The sequence below is a fragment of the Lonchura striata genome, chromosome 12, assembly GCF_050655825.1.
Source record: "Lonchura striata isolate lonStrDom1 chromosome 12, ASM5065582v1, whole genome shotgun sequence".
In the NCBI taxonomy this organism is placed as follows: domain Eukaryota; kingdom Metazoa; phylum Chordata; class Aves; order Passeriformes; family Estrildidae; genus Lonchura; species Lonchura striata.
Genome location: NC_140714.1, coordinates 17,033,299 through 17,045,716, shown reverse-complemented (window position 1 = coordinate 17,045,716; position 12,418 = coordinate 17,033,299). Strand labels below are relative to the sequence as shown.

At 50.2% G+C, this 12,418-nt stretch overlaps 1 protein-coding gene across 8 annotated transcripts in view; it reads left to right on the top strand.

Annotated features, from left to right (window-relative positions):
- Positions 1 to 10,216, top strand: part of RBM6 (RNA binding motif protein 6) — a 57,766-nt gene extending 47,550 nt beyond the window's left edge. For 5 of the 8 annotated variants that reach the window (XM_085590142.1, XM_085590143.1, XM_085590145.1 and 2 more), the window contains 11 exons: positions 449 to 491; positions 1,074 to 1,134; positions 2,069 to 2,160; positions 2,822 to 2,974; positions 3,836 to 3,925; positions 4,598 to 4,687; positions 5,316 to 5,579; positions 6,088 to 6,162; positions 6,766 to 6,863; positions 8,091 to 8,202; positions 9,913 to 10,216. In XM_085590142.1, coding sequence (XP_085446268.1) covers positions 449 to 491; positions 1,074 to 1,134; positions 2,069 to 2,160; positions 2,822 to 2,974; positions 3,836 to 3,925; positions 4,598 to 4,687; positions 5,316 to 5,579; positions 6,088 to 6,162; positions 6,766 to 6,863; positions 8,091 to 8,202; positions 9,913 to 10,038 — 1,204 coding nt within the window. In that variant the 3' untranslated portion in view covers positions 10,039 to 10,216. Of the gene's footprint in view, positions 1 to 445; positions 492 to 1,073; positions 1,135 to 2,068; positions 2,161 to 2,821; positions 2,975 to 3,835; positions 3,926 to 4,597; positions 4,688 to 5,315; positions 5,580 to 6,087; positions 6,163 to 6,765; positions 6,864 to 8,090; positions 8,203 to 9,912 lie in introns of all 8 variants that reach the window. The other 3 variants (XM_021529169.3, XM_085590141.1, XM_021529168.3) reach the window with 1 other exon arrangement.
- The last annotated feature ends 2,202 nt before the right edge of the window (positions 10,217 to 12,418 follow it).

Here is a 12,418-nt window from a genome sequence, read left to right as displayed (position 1 = left end):
TTTATGTGTTGTACAGTGAGGCTAGAATTCTCTCTGTTGTCAGAGCAGGTGCTTGAAGTTTGGCATGGGAATTAGCACAGGTGTTCCTACAACCAAAAAAATGTGTTGGAGAAGTGAAGCTTGGGGAAGCTTCAGTGACTGAGCAGAATGGGATTAGTGATCATAATGCATCTTGTTGTCCAGCTGTCAAATCCCATTCTGTAGGAATTAGTGGGTTCAGCTTTTCAAAAAACATGTGGAGAGAGTCATCTTTGTAGACACAGCAGAGTGGAGTAATATTTCTTGTGGAGACAGTGGTTTGCCAAGTCTGTCTCCTGGGATGGACACAGTCCAGCATGTGGCCAGAAAAGATGGTCTTTCTGCCTTTATTGGTCCTGCTGATTATTTGAATATACTGAGGTTGGTGTAAAACCAAATTGCTATTAACTTGCAACTTTTGTCTTAGCAGGAATGACTATGGGGAGCACGGTGACAATTCCTACTATGGCCCGGTAGGTCTGCACAGCTTCCCTGCAGGTTGCTTAAAGGGAGGGAGCACTGTGGGGTGATGGACCTGACTGTGTTAGGCTTTTTCTCTTTGGCTGCTGACATACTGCAGAACATGTTTCACCACGTTTGAAGATGGGCTGATAATGCTCAAATGTGCCCACTGCTGCTCTGCCCCTCATACTGTTTATCTTTGCATAGAAGTGCAAGTTGGTGCTGCTGGAGGAAGTTCTGGGCTGGGTTACTTGATGCCACACTTTACAGAGGGATTTCACTGATGACTGATCTCAGTTCCCAGAGTGAATGTCTCTTCAGTGTTTGCTACTAGACTACAGGACTCTTCCCATATATTGGATGAGGCAAAGGCTTCCATATGGATTGCTATGAGCACCTCTCATGGAAGCTGCAGAGATCTCGTGCTTTGTGACACTGCCCATTGCTCTGTAGATGAAAAGCTATGTCTGCTTGTGCTCTGTTTAGGATGGCTAAATGAGCCCTTCTCCTGAACTTTAGGCCTGTCAAAGGGAGGAGAAGCAATATGATGTTTGTTAAAGAGTGTCTGATTTGTTTGTGTTCACTTACTCCAGGGCAGAAGGGGCATGAGGGACAGGAGGGGTGGCGAATCACAGAGACGCACCAGAGCACAGTGTAAGTTAAACTCTGCTTCACTCCTACTGTGGAGACTTTTCTTCCTTAAAAGGGCACTGACATGTAGAAATCAGCCCAAAAATATTTTAAAGGCTAAGAGTAGGTTTGTTTGCTACACCCACTTGTGAGTTCCTTTGCCAACTTTGTTTAGTCACATTTTCCTATCTGATGATGTGCGTCTCTCTATTCTCACTGTGCAAAACTACATGCAGATAAAGGAAACTTGCTGCCTATTTTTCCTTGTTGTGGAAAACTGATGGGATAAAATCAGCCTGGCAGTTACTAGAGAAGACAGAAGAAAATACACTTGATGCAGCAATGCCAGTAGCTGGAAGAGCACTCCTGATGATTTTACTGATTTAGATATAGCATTTCTGAGGTCTGTCAAAAGACACTCTGGAAATGAGAAGCATTCCTGACATTATGGGCCTGCTACCGTTAAGGCCTTTGGCTTTTCCTATATAAATAGTTCACTCCCCTTTCTTCTTGGGAGCTTTCATGCACTGATGGGGTGGAAGGGATGTGGGGAGTGTCATCACTTTAAACAGGATTGAGAGAGAACAGCTTTTCCTTGTTCACAGGAGTGGGTGGATGTAGATACTCATTACCCCATTCTTAGGGAAATTACTGAATTTCATGACCAAGTGTTGTGGTCTTGTGATCTCAGCACAGCTCCTGTAAATTTGTTTTGATATGGAAGTTTTGCCAGAGTCCTAACCGGAATTGTGAAAACTTATCATCCCTCTCACTCCTTAAAGAAAAGATTATATAGGTCAAGTGATGTGAAGATATTCATACCTCTCTTGCCAGGAGAAAAAAAAATTATTTCCCATTATTGATCCTTTCACCAGTGTAATGTTCATGCTTTTGTCTCTGTAAAAGGTAAGTTCTGCTTTTGGAAGCCTGTGGTGCTAACTCCTGTCTCTCTCTTCAGCACCATCAGATGTGTCCACATACATTTATGATCCCGACACCGGGAATTACTATGATCCCATAGCTGGGACATACTATGACCCCAGAACTCAGGTGAGTGTGTGAGAAGGAAGCTTTACATACAATATGTTCTTACAAAGTGCTCTTCTCTGGAGGGATTTTGCAGCCACATCCTGAAGCCAGTGTAGGGCAGTACAGAGGCTTTGTGTTTTTCACTCTGTCTTCTGACTTGTATGAAAGGGATGCACATTGCAAAATATAACTTAATGAGAGGCTAGGAGCCCATTAGCTTGTGTTGAACCCGTTGTAACTGCCTCTTGCCTCTGAAGCCCTGCTTTTGGAGAGTTTTTGGTCTGCTTTTTCTCAGGTAGACTTAAAGGCAGAACATCATAGCTAAATTTTGCTGTAGACATGTGATATGTGACTGTCTGTAAGAAAGAATGGACAGCAGAGCTCTGTTTTCATCTGTGGTCTCTTTGCTTCTCCACCCTAGCCAGCAATAGCTGTCAAGAATGCCAAAAAAGAGCCATCAGCAGCGATTTTCTGGAAATATAATCTTGTTTTCATGATCCTGGGGATGTCTGTGTTGTGGGAGAGCAGGGCAGTGCTCTGGTGACCTGGCTGTGGTCAGCTGTCTTCTGCCCCAGCAAAGTTCTGAAGCTTTTGTCCTCTGCAGTCCCTTCCAACTGTGCTCAGCAAGAAGCCCAGTAGGAAGACTGCAGGGGCTGGGCTAAGCTCCAAATGCCTCTTTCAGAGGGAAGTGACGATAGAGCGGGAGCCCTCCTCACCCCCGCCGGAGAGCAGGAGGCGGCGGCACGGGAGCCAGGAGTGGACAAGTGACAGGAAGGAGCCACACGGCAGGGACAACAGGGACAAAAAGGACAAAGGGAAAAGTACTTCTGCTAAGGTAACTCCCTCCAGGCATCAGAATGACCTGAGGCCAGGAGGCTGAGGGAAGAGGTTAGAAAATGGAGAGTAATTGGGGGATTCAAAAAGGATGGGACAGTGAGAGAAGACAGTGGGGTCAGCAGCCAGAAAGGCACATGGTGGTTGTCCAGCCTGGGAGTAAGTTCCCAAAATTTTTCTCTCCTTACATTAAATCCAGGGCTTCCCATCCCTTCATTATGGTGAAGGATTCAGGCACATCCATGTAGCTGAGATATGTTTCACTCATGTTGCTGAAAGCACCCAACTATTGTAATAGACAACAAAAAACTGACAGAGACATTTAAACACACCAAGGCAGATGATGGTGGATAATCAGCTCTCCCCAAACTGCAGTTTCTGCCCCCCCCCCAGTCCTAGGACAGTGCCCTTCACTGTTGTTCCCAGTCAGCAAATGCCACTGTGGGAGCTGCTGGTTGGGAGTAGATAGCCAAAGCGATGTTTGAGCCCTGGCTACTGACAGGGTCTGAGGAAGGCCAGGAGAGTTACTAGATGTGATTTAACCACCAATGCAGAAACTTTGTGTTCTTCCTTGCCTCTTGGTCTGAATGTGCTCAGTGGCATGACCAGTCCTGGGCACAAGGGACCTGAGGGCTGTAGCTCTCCCTGAGGCTGGTAACAAGCCAGCCAAGGAGTCATCAGAGGCTTTCAGGGACACTGACCTAGGAGAAGCATGGTCCTGTCTGAATGGAGGGTAAAAGCTTCTCCAGTAGAAATCATTCTGTCATTTCCATGGATGCTCAGAAGTGGCTTCCTGGCTGCACTGTGCTCTCTCTGACACCTGTGTAATTGCTGGTCTAATGCCCAGTCCTGGATTTTTCAGAATGAGCCTGGAGAGGAGAGATTCTTTGCAGAAGATGTCTTCAAAAAGCCATTGCCTCCCTCTGCGAAGAAGGATGAGAGCACAGGCCTGGTAAGGTGTACACTTGTCTTCCCTGGTCAAGTATGGGTAACTCACGAGCCAGTAAATTGGAGAGTGTCCAGGGCTCCAGCCTAGTTCTCTGTAAAATGTATGAAAGTGAAGCTTCATCCCAGCCTACTGTCTGTGCTGCTGAGCACACAGCTGAGTTTCACAGGCTCATCCTGTGCAGTGCTGACTGCAGTCTCTGGTGCCCTCTGTCCAGGATAAAGAAAATCCTGAAAACCCTGCCATGCTGGCTGAGCCTGGCCATATGTTGTGCCACAGTCACAGCAGAGAAAATTGGTGTTGTCTGGCAGGGGGGGTGGCTTTGAACCTTGTCTTCATGTCCTTTGTGGACACACAGAGGTGCTCAAATGTGACCTGGCCCTGCCCCAGCTCCCTCATTGGTATGAGGGACCACTGTCAGCATCACAGTGTAGCAGAGAATGAGAGCGGGATGCGCTGAGGCAGCATGGTGAGCTGCTGCAGCTGTCTCTGAAATCATGAATATGGCTCCAGGAGAGCTCTGGATTCCCCAGAATGGCAATGTCTCCCACCAAAACCACCACCTCATTTCTGCTAACCACCTGGTTTCCTTGGAGACCTGTTTGAATAAGTGCTTAGTTATTGTGTGCTCTGAGTCCATGCTATGGCAATCTCAACAGCCGACCTTGACTGTTTCAGACTGAGACTGGAGAGGAGAAGTTCTCTGCAGAAGATGTCTTTAAAAAGCCTTTACCTCCTTCTGTGAAAAAGGAAGAGAGTGCAGCCCCAGTAAGTGTCTCCATAGGATTGGATTTTGACCTGTTTGAGCCTGGATACAGTTTTAGGGAGCCTCAGCACAGCCTGGCTGCAACTGCGAGTGCCAGAGGTGCCAGAGATATTTCTCATGCCAGAGGAGGGAGTGCTGGGGATGGAAGGCAGTTTGTTTTTTAAGTCTGACCTTGTTTGTGGGCTTCTGGCATGGGGACATTTGTTACCCGCATTCAAGCAGGATCTCACTTAACCAGTCCTAAGGCAGAAAACTCTTCCAGCCACCTCCAGGCTGAGGAAGGCCAAATCTCACTGATCTCCATTTCTAGAGGAAGTGAGTGACAGCAGCTCACTGCCAGCCACTGCCTCAGTTGGCTTCTTGTGCTCTCAGGTGTGTGGCAAGTTGGAAAAGCCTGGCACCAAAGCATGGCCTGTCTAGAGAGCAGAAGGGCTTCCACCCCGCGGTGTGAAGGGAGAGAAGCCAGCCAGCTCCTCTCTGTTCCCTGCCTGTGCTGCTGGGAAGCAACTCTCTGCCTCTTGGACTGGAACAGAGACAGGAGTCATGGGGAGCTGGGCTGGGGAAGCAAAGCCCCACTGGCCTGGCAAGCTTGATGCTACAAATTGTCACGCTTTTCTCCACTTCCCTCAGCCCAAGGTGGTGAACCCTCTGATAGGACTGCTGGGAGAGTATGGAGGAGACAGCGACAACGAAGAGGAGGAGGAAGAGGAGGAGCAGTCCCAGGCTCAGTGGCTGCCGCCTCCCCCGGCACCGCGCGAGGAGCAGCCGCGGAAGGCCAAGGCCAGCGACGACAAACTGACTGACTGGAACAAGCTGGCCTGCCTGCTGTGCAGGAGGCAGTTTCCCAACAAGGAAGTGCTCATCAAGCACCAGCAGCTTTCCAACCTGCACAAGGTATGGGGAGGCTGGGGGCTGCCGTTGGCTCAATGGCTTTGCGAGCTGCACGGAAAATGCAGCGGTTGGGTGGGAAGAGCTGTGCTGAAAGTGACACAGGAGCAGGCAAAGTTCCCCCAAAGCTCTGCTCAAAGCATTGTGTGAACTGCTTGTTCCTGCCATGGGAGTGCTATAACGTCAAGGTGTGACTTTGTAAGCTGTAGTGAGATAGCTAAGGCTGGGGAGAGTGGGGTGCTGGCACACACGGGTGTGAGAGCGGTAAGAACTTGGCACGTGCACTCCCATGTTCTGTGCTGCCTTTGAGCTGGTTGCCTTCCTTACTGCAGGGAGGAAGGGCTCCAGGCCTCTGTGGGGCAGCAGGTGGTCTGGGCAGCAAGAGAGGCTGCTGTGCCTGGTATAGTGCAGGTACAAGAGCATACTGCTTTACCTGTGTCCTCATGGGTGGAGCAGATGACCCTGACAGCTTGTGTTCTCTGCTTGACACTGCCTTCTGTCTTCCTCCTTCCAGCAAAACCTAGAGATTCATATGAAGATTAAACGATCCGAGCAGGAACTGGCATATTTGGAGAAGAGAGAGCGTGAGGTGCGTCTGTGGTGGTGGGCAGTCAGCTGCTTGTGCTTCTGCACTGGGGGGGTGGTGGTCCCAGGGGGACTCTCCACTAAGGCTCCAGGTGTCAGCAGGCATCCACTTTGGCACCAGGCATCAGATGCCTCCCAAAAGTGAACTGTGGGCTCACTCTGCACAGGGACCTTTAGGTAGTTCTGTGACTTCTAAGATCAGATCTTGCTCCTCACAGAAGGGTCTGAGTGTGGTTTTGTTGTCCTGCAAGCCAGCAGTGGGCTCTGGACTAAGTGGGACACAAATTTCCATCTAAAACTGATGGGGTGTATGGGCTGCTGCTGCCTGGCCAGGGACAGGAGAGCTGTAGCTGTCCATCGTTTGGAAGATCAGAGAGCTGCTTCTGGTGTGCTAGCTGGAAGGCTGCAGCAGCAGGTCTGGGTCAGCCCAATAGATGGCATCTGAACAGAGCAAGTGTATGGTGGGATGTGAGCATTCAGGGTTTGTGAGTCCCCAGGACGGCCTTCCAGCCAGCTGAGGATGAGATGAGACCTGGATGCAGAGCTGAGTCTACTGTGCTGAATCCTTCATAGCTCCTGTACTTACTTTGCCCTTTCTGTTGTGAAGGGGAGGCATAAAGACAAAGGAAATGACCGGAGAGAGAAATTCCAGCAGATGGATTCACCAGAGATGAAACGACTCAGATATGACCGGGACTCAGAGAGGTAATGGCTGTTCTGGGTTACGTCTTTTTGGGGATGCTGATGCCAGGATGGGATGTGTGCTGCTGGCAGACCAAGGCTGGGAATTGTCCAGTGGGGTAGATCTGCAAAGTAACAGCTAGACAGACTGAGACAGAGCTCCTCAAAGTGTGAGCCTGTTGTACTGCAGGATATCTTGTAGAGGTCAGAAAAGGGCTGGGGTGGAAACAAGGCAGAGGCAGAGAAAAGCTGCCTGGTGCTGGAGGGGTGAGATGGGTGCCTGATTGTGGCTGGACACAGAGGGCAGAATGCAGCCTGTTCCCATCCACCTCGTCCTTAAGGCACTTGCTGCCCTCCTGTCCTGGCATGCAGCCATTGAAAGAAAGAGCAAAGCTGTGTTTCATCTGTTCCCTGACTCAGAGGAACGCTGGGAGCTGTTTCCATCTCGTTGGGAGTAGGTGGAGGAAGAAAGTGCGTGCTGTGTGAAGTTCCTGACAGGCCTGCCTGCTGTGAGCTCGCGTGTTCAGTGGGCTGAGGAACGGCCAGGCATGTGTTGAAGATGGAACTGGTTATGTGCCTGTTTCTTCTGGCACGGCACCTCAGAAGGAGACCTGTCCTCTGTGTCTTGCAGTTTAAACATGCACATCGTCTCTTCCCTCTGTTTTCCTGGAGTAGCTGTAGATAAACTCAAACAGTTTGTGTGCAGTGTCACCAGCAGCCAGAAAGCAGAAATTGTCTGAAGGAAGAGTCGTTTATGCTGAGATTTTCAAAACTTTGGCTTTTGGTTAATGGTCTTGGATGAATAATGAGGTGGGAGAAAGAGTGTCCGAATAAACACTGCATCTGTTGAGCTCCATGACCACAGTGCTGGGAGAAAGGAAAGATCTAACAGAGCAGCAGGGATTAGACTTTGCTTTCTTGTTATTGCTAAGACTTTAATTAAGAAATACAAGCACAGAAGGCTCCTGGCTTGCTTACACTGTAAATATTTTGAAGTCTGAGCTCATTTCCTGTGCCCTGGTGTATTTCCCCCTGAGGTGGGACAAGAAATTGTGCAGTCAGAGGTGTGTGAGCCCTGCACACAGAATCCACCGTGGTGGTTTCCTTAGGCGGTGTACTTCTGGCAAGAAACCTGGATATCTCTCATGAGAGGCTGAAATGTCAATGAAGGTTCTGTTAGGAGAACTAAAAACCCCTGGAGTGTGTCTGAAGCATTACGAGACTGGACAATTGATTCTGGTTCTTTTGCAGTGACTATGACCCAAGTCTTGATAGTAACAACAAAGGGAACCGAATGGTGCAGTCTCCTGGGTGGAAGAAGGGCTTTGGCTACAACCAGCAGGGCACAGCATCACCAGTGGAGGTGAGTCTTCCCTGCCTTTCAGAGCACACCACTGTCCTGCAGCCCATAATGTTTCCCAGGACAGCTGGAGGGAGTTAAGTCAGGCTGCAAATCTCAGCACCTGCTTGATGGAATAATATGTGTGCACTGATGAACTTTGCAGGCTGGGAGGGGCTGCAAGTATGTTGGTTGTTGAAAAAGGTTAGAATTTGTATGGATCTGGAGGTGTTGGAGGTAGAGTAACAGTGAGCAGGAAGCGTGTGAGCATCTCATTAGTACCTGCTCAAAGTCAGGCTAGGGTTTGAACAGGTCACCAGCTCGGTTCTCTGCAGCAATGCAAGCTGGGGAAAAAGGTGAACTTCCCCTGGGGAGGTGTGAGCATAGCCAAAACCCCAGGACCTAAGATGCTCTTTTTCTGCTCTGCTTACCACTTGTGAGGGAGGCTCTTGCTGCCATTGCAGACTCTAGACATAAGAAGATAATACCAAGGTAGAGCACCTGCCAAGGAACAGAGGCCCATTGGCAAAGGATGTCAGAAATAGGCAGGGTCAGGTAGATCCTGCCTTCGGTGACAGGCTGGTCTCTCAGTGGACCTTAGTTTACTGCAGAGGGTTTATCAGAGAAGCAGCCTGGGGCAGGGTCTGCTCTGCCTTGCCCAGGGCCACGTGAGCAGTGCTGTGTTCTGGTGGCAGGTTCGTGGCTGGCAGGAGTTGTGGTGTGCACAGCTCTGTGCTGAGGGACAGGCAGCTCGGAGCAGGGCTCACGAGGTGGCGGTCAGCCTGCAGTCAAGTAAATCATTAAAGCAAATATTTGAGGCTTCGTGACGCACGTTTGCTTGGGCCCAAATCCATGAGGCAAGAGTCCCTCTTCAGTGCAGACAGCAGGAACCAGCCCGAGCTGAGTCCTTGTGGTGAGGTCCCTGTGCCCATAAAACAGGCTCTGCCCAGAGCCAGCTCCAGCGCTGTGCTCTGGGAGGTCTGAGCTCCCCTCAGGGCTCCCCATGTGCATGGGGAGCTGATGGTGAAGCACAGCCCTCCTACAGTTCATAGAGAGGCCAGAAGAAACGTGCTTGCCTTTCACTTCCAAGTCATGCTGGGCAAAGCCACGCGACCATGCCAGCCCCACACAGCTCTGATCTCTTGGCCCAGCTGGTGAGATCTCTGGTGTTCAGGTGGGTTGGACTGAAAAGCCAGAGAAACTTCCAGCCTTGGGCCTGCTCTCCTGGACTAACTGCAGGCAGGTATTGCTGAATAATGCAGGCGCTGGCTGCAGAAGCCAGTCCTTGAAAACTGATTGAAATTCCAAGTGAGGTACCAGTGCCCATGGGAGTTCTGTTAGTGAGAACAGCTGAGCTTTTGCCAATGCAGGCAAAGTGCAAACAGCTCCCCAGGAGCCCAGCTCTCGCCAGTGCTTTCCTTTGCTCGCGTTCAATCCTGGCTCACCCCTGGCTGCTGACACTGACCCTTGGCTGCCCACCCTTGGCTGCCCACTCCTCCGTCTGCTCCTCCATGGCTGATCCCTGGGCTTTGATTCCCACTGGGCATTTGCTGGCTGCCTTTGTTGCCCACAAAGGGTCTGTAGTTTTTCCCAAAGAGCTTTTGGAAGAACACAGAGCACTTGCTCTTCCTCTGCTCATGTATCCATACGGGAACAGTCAGCACTCCTGAAGCAGCCCAGGGAAGCTTATTTATAGGAGGAGAAATCACTAACAGAAGCTGTGTCTGTTTGCAGGCAGACAACAGGAGGAAGGGCCCTGGGCTGGGGGCCCCAGGGAAGCCCCCCAAGAGGCAGTCCAACGAGACCTACCGTGACGCCGTCCGGAGGGTCATGTTTGCCCGCTACAAGGAGCTTGAGTGAACGGTGGAGGAACCTCAGATCTGTCTCACTCCATCTCTGTTTCGTTCTCTCTGTGTCATGTTCTTTTGAAGGTTTGGTCTTCTTTCTTTCTTTCTTTTTTTTTTTTTGGTTGTTGTTTTTTGAATTGTTACAGGTTTTGCTGCTAGAATTTTTTTAATAAAACTGAAAATTTGTTTCAGTGCTTGTCTTGTGGCTAAAATGGTGTGTTTTAAAAGCATGGTGCTTGAAAGGTTCTCTGCTGATGAGATCACTGGGAGTTGCTGGTGTCAGTGGACTGGAACAGGTTTGGTATCTTGGAGACCCTGTCAGTGGTGCCACTGTCCTGCAGCGTGTTCCCTGTCATCTCAGGGACAGATACCCCTGGTGCCATGTACTCCTGGGTCAGGGTGGGAGCTGGGAGCAGGAGATGGCCCCAAGGCGTGGGGGGAATTCAGGAGCAGGAGTGATCTCTGAGGGATTCATCCTGGCAACTGATGAGGTCAGTAGGGTTCAATTAATAGCAGGAGCTTAATGGCTGAGGGTGACTTCATTAGTGCTGGGTGTTGTCTGGACATCCCAGCCAGGGCAGAGCATTCCACGTGGGGTGGGCTGGATCTGGTGGCAGTATTGTGTGGGGACCCTCATGGGGATATAACCATGCTGGCCCAGGGTGTTAGGAGAACGGAGGAAAAGCCAAGTAGGTGCTGCTGGCCTGTCCTGGGGAGGTGTGGAGGCAGCTCCTGGGCAGGAGTTTGTAGCAGGGACAGTTTGACCAAAGCACAGGAGTTTGTGTGTGTGAGCACAGCAGGGGCAAGGGTGAGTGTGGCCTGCAGGGATAAGGATGACGCCAGTGGCTGTGGCTGGTGGGAGCAGATCTCATGCCTGATGGGGAGCTGGTACCCACCACCACCTTCCTGTTCACGTGGCAGAGAGTAGGGCCTGACACTGATTTCAGATACTCCAAAGAAGGGAAAGCAGGAGATGTGGAAGCTGAAAACAGTAGGATTTGGAGGTGAAGAGCCACCTGCAAGAGCTGACGGTTTCCAAAGGCAGCAGAAGACCTGTCCAAGCTGTGTTTCCTTGTCTCTGGCACAGGCAGTGCCAGAGGAGCGTGGAGGACACGTTTGCAGTATTGTAGCCCCTGGTGCTGCACCCAGGGGTGGTGGAGGTGTGCATGGTGCTGGTGAGTACATGGGGGGTGAAGGCCTTCAGTCTTCCTGGGAGCCCCAAGCATGTGAGGGATGGGTCAGGAAGGTGATGGGCTCCTGGGGATGAACTCCTACACAGGGAGAAATGGTGGTGGCATCACAAGCTGGTGCTGTCAAGTCTGGAAATTATCCATGCACCAAGGGGGAAGAGGTATGACTGTGATGGGGCACCATTTTGAGAGAGGGAAGAGGGGAACCTGAGTGCAGATTGGTAGCTGCAGCTCAGGCTGTCCTGCACCTGGGTGTGTCGGGCACCTGGGTGTGCCAAAAATGAGCACCCACAGAGCATCATTCCCAAGACAACCAGAGGGAGCCTTTACAGCTGCCAAATGTGAGAACTCATTAGCTGATTTTACTAATTTGCTAAGTGGGTACATGCATCTTAGTGAAAGCATGTTAACAACTGATAATACGTGATTAATTAGAAGATAATAAACCAGATAAATGTAAGAGCAGCTTCCCTTGGACAGATGGACCGCACTAAAAAATGTATGTTCCTTGGCTGAGTCGTGTGCTTGCTTGCTTGTAATCTGTGATGTGTGTGTCTGAAAGGAGAAGCAGCACAACACTTTCCTTGCAGGCCCATTGCCAGGGCTTAAGTCGGGAACAGAAGAGGAGCAGGAACAGACTGCTGTGAAAAACGAGAAAAAAAGCAATTAAAAATACCTACTTGCAGGATGTATCCGTCTCCAGTCAAATCCCTTTTCTGTCTGTAGTGGTAGATACACCTCCCATTAGTTGTATTAATCATAGAAATACTCGTGTGTTTGCTTCTTCTATTTTGAGGACCATAGTAAATGTTTATGGGAAGTTAGGAATATTGTTTGTGTCATAAGAGGTCAGAGCAGCACAGTGTTACTCCCAAAAGTGTGGGATTTCTGGGGATGTGCTGTGTGTGGCTTGGGAACACCTGAACTGTAGGAAGTATTCTGGTGCCAGCCCATGGAAAATCAAGGTATCCCCTGGACAGATACTGACTTCCTGGAAATTCCACTTCCCTGAGGTAACCCAGAGTGAGTGAATCCACCCCAGAATGTGTATTCCCTTGAACATGTGTGTGTAGACTGTACATACATCTCTCCATAGGCATGGCATCTACCCATGCTGTGCATCTGCAGGGGATATCCAGGGTTAGGGGACATGGAGCCTCTACTGGGGCTGGGTTGAGGTGACTGGAACGAGGTTATTCCCAA